Source organism: Gavialis gangeticus, unplaced genomic scaffold, assembly GCF_001723915.1.
Source record: "Gavialis gangeticus isolate Ggan-Ray unplaced genomic scaffold, GavGan_comp1, whole genome shotgun sequence".
Taxonomy (NCBI): Eukaryota; Metazoa; Chordata; order Crocodylia; family Gavialidae; genus Gavialis; species Gavialis gangeticus.
The window spans coordinates 28,945,313-28,947,998 of record NW_017728995.1 but is presented as its reverse complement, the minus strand read 5'-3'; the positions used below and the strand labels follow the sequence as shown (position 1 = coordinate 28,947,998).

Sequence of the window (2,686 nt, the reverse complement as noted above, 5' to 3'; positions counted from 1 at the left end):
GGCGTGCCTTGCGGGCGGCTGCCCACACTGCCGCTCCCGGCATACCATGCGCCGCCCCGCCCCGCCCAACGCGGGGACGACAACTCCTGGGAGCCCCCGCGCGGCAATGCCTGGGGATGTAGCTGCCCTAGGGCATGGCGCCTATCCTTGGCTGCCTGCTCTGCCCCCGCTGCGCCAGGCCCTGCACCTTGGGGTGCAGCTGTCTGGGCTGTGGCGGGTGGGCACTTGCCCCACTTGCTCTGTGGGGGGCTCGGATGGGCCAGGATGAGGTCCCTGCCCCCACAGTAGAAGGGCCCAGCCCTGATGGGGTGCAGGACTGGCTTTGATTCAGCAGAGGTTCCCAGCCTGGGTCGTGGGGTCCCAGAAAGGGCTTGTGCTCGTCTTTGTGGCCAGGCCTCCTGTGCCCGTGCTTGGTGCTAGCCCCAGGATGCGTGTGCGGGCTGCGTTCAGACCCCCCAGCCCTTGCTCTGCTGGGCTACGTGAGCCCATCTTGTCCCGCTCCTGGCTCTGGAGCTGCCCTGTCTGGATGGATCCAGGCATCTTGCTGGCTGCTTTCCTGCCCCCTTCCTTGGTGCTCGGAGCCGCCCCGCTGTGGCTGTTGCTCTCCTCCAGTGCTGTTCGGAGCACCCGGCCTGCGGGACCCGTCGCTTTCCCCTCTTGGACCCCCCTGCACGGGGCCACAGGTTAAAAACTCCACAGAGCCCCAGGCATAAGTGGAAACTGCTTTTAATCCTTCAGTAACTCCCACCAACCAAAGCTAGTTGAAGGCACCGGTCCCCCTCCCCGCACCCCCAGATTAAAGCCAATGGGGAGTTTCTAAGACAAGCTGGTTTGGGATTATAATGAGCCTAAGGAGTTTAAGAAAATGCCCCAAAAGCAAGAGCCCGTTGTGTTCGGAGATGCCTTGTTTGATTGGCCTTGTACAGGCTGGGGACAGGCTGCCCTGACATAAGCTGTTGCAGGAGGGATGGGGCCAGGGGGCAGGAGCTGGGAGGGGGCTGCATTTGGTGGTGGAGGGGACTTTGGTGCCGGCCCTGGGAGGGCTGCACCCCCCTGGCTGCTAGCAAGGACCCCATGGCCACAGAGGGAGCCTGGGTTTGCATTTGGTTTAAAATGATTTTAAAAAAGAAAAAAAAATGCCCTGGATGTTGTCTGCATGCCAGCCTGGTGCTGCAGGCACCATGATGTGACACCCCCTGTTCTGGCCCATGCCCCTTACCTCCCTCCCCCAGGATGGGCTGGCAGGCAGTGCACTGGCAGGGTCCCATATGGGTGTGGGGGGCGCTCGCTGTCCCTCCCAGCCTACCCATGCCAACCCCATGCCCCTTGGCAGACTGGCCTGCCCCAGGGGTCTCCAGGGTTGTGCCCTCTCACTGGCCTCCTCCGTCCCTACCTGTTTTGTTGCTCTGGTGCTGCCCCCTGGTGCCCACGCCCAGTACCTGGCAGGCACTGCTCTGCGTTAGATCGCTGCCAGGCTCTGCAGTGCTATGGTGCTCAGGGGAGGACTGTGAGGGACAGGCCAGGGCTGCCAAGAGCCAGCCTTTGGAGGCTCCCTCAGTCCATGGCTGTCTTGGGTGGGCAGAGCTTGGTGAGGGCCTGAGATGGGCAGGGCTGGTTCGGGTGGGAGCTGCAGCTCCTCCCAGTGAGGGGGGCAGGTGCTGAGGGCAGGTGTGGATCAGCGCTGCTCGGGACTGCAGGGGAAGGGGCTGGGTCCCTGGCTCTGCCCAGCTGGAGGTGCAAGATGCTGCCCTTCAGTCACTGGGGCCCGGGCGTCCTGCTCCAGCGGGGGCTGGGAGGGGGTCTTCATGGGCCTGCTGCTGCCTGCTGGTGTCCTGGGGAGATGGGTGCGCAGGTAGACTGGCTGTGTAGGCTGCCTGTGCTCCCTACCACACGTTGCAGTGCTTGCCGGGGTTCATGGGCGAGCTGGCCACGCAGCCAAAGTGCTCGGCAAAGTCTCTGGAGTTGCTGAGGGTGCCAATGACGCGGAACTTGTCCGGGCTGTGCGGGTCGGTGACCAGCCCCTCGTGTGAGCTCTCCGGGGTGCGCACTGAGCACCACACCTGTGGGAGGCACGGCTGTAAGGGGCGCACAGGCCTGGGCTGCTCCTCAGGCGCCGGGGGCTCCTGCTTGGCCTGGCAGCCCCTGCCTTAGCTTTGCAGAGCAGCAGGGCTTCTCTGGGCTGGGCAGGGTGTGAGGACAGCCCAAGTGTGCCCCAACTACAGTGGGGGCCATAGAAAAAGAGGGGGCCTGGGGAGTTCTGAGAGAGGAGCAGGGAGTAGGCCTGAGCTTGTGAGCCAGAAAAGGGCCCCTTGAAGGGGTTGGACCATGCTGGGCCTAAGCCAGATGAGACCACGTAGCCCTGATGAGGTGCTTGTGGGGCCTTCTCTCGTGGGTTCCTTTTCTACTGATGTCAGGCTTTAAAAGCCACGGGCACCATGATGGCAAGCAGGGAATGCAGGTTTGCCCCAAGGGGGGCAGGCATGATGGCTGGGGAGGGCATGGGAACATCCAGGGGTGTAGGTCAGCCACTGGAGAGAGCGCAAGGTTGGGACCAAGGGGTACTGGTTGAACTCTGAGTCTGGTTCGCACCAGGGCTGGGACAGCAGGGGGTGGTGGGTCAGGCATAAACAATCTCAGCAGAGCTGTATGTATGGGTGTGTGTGGTGGGGGGGGGGTTGGGTAGCCA

General features: G+C 63.4%; 1 protein-coding gene across 1 annotated transcript in view; it reads right to left on the bottom strand.

The window, feature by feature from the left end:
• Positions 1–710: 710 nt before the first annotated feature.
• Positions 711–2,686, bottom strand: part of ECE2 (endothelin converting enzyme 2) — a 16,142-nt gene continuing 14,166 nt past the window's right edge. Inside the window, exon 18 of the mRNA XM_019503390.1 lies at positions 711–2,060. Within this exon, the coding sequence (XP_019358935.1) occupies positions 1,884–2,060 (177 nt within the window). The 3' untranslated portion in view covers positions 711–1,883. The remainder of the gene's footprint in view (positions 2,061–2,686) is intronic.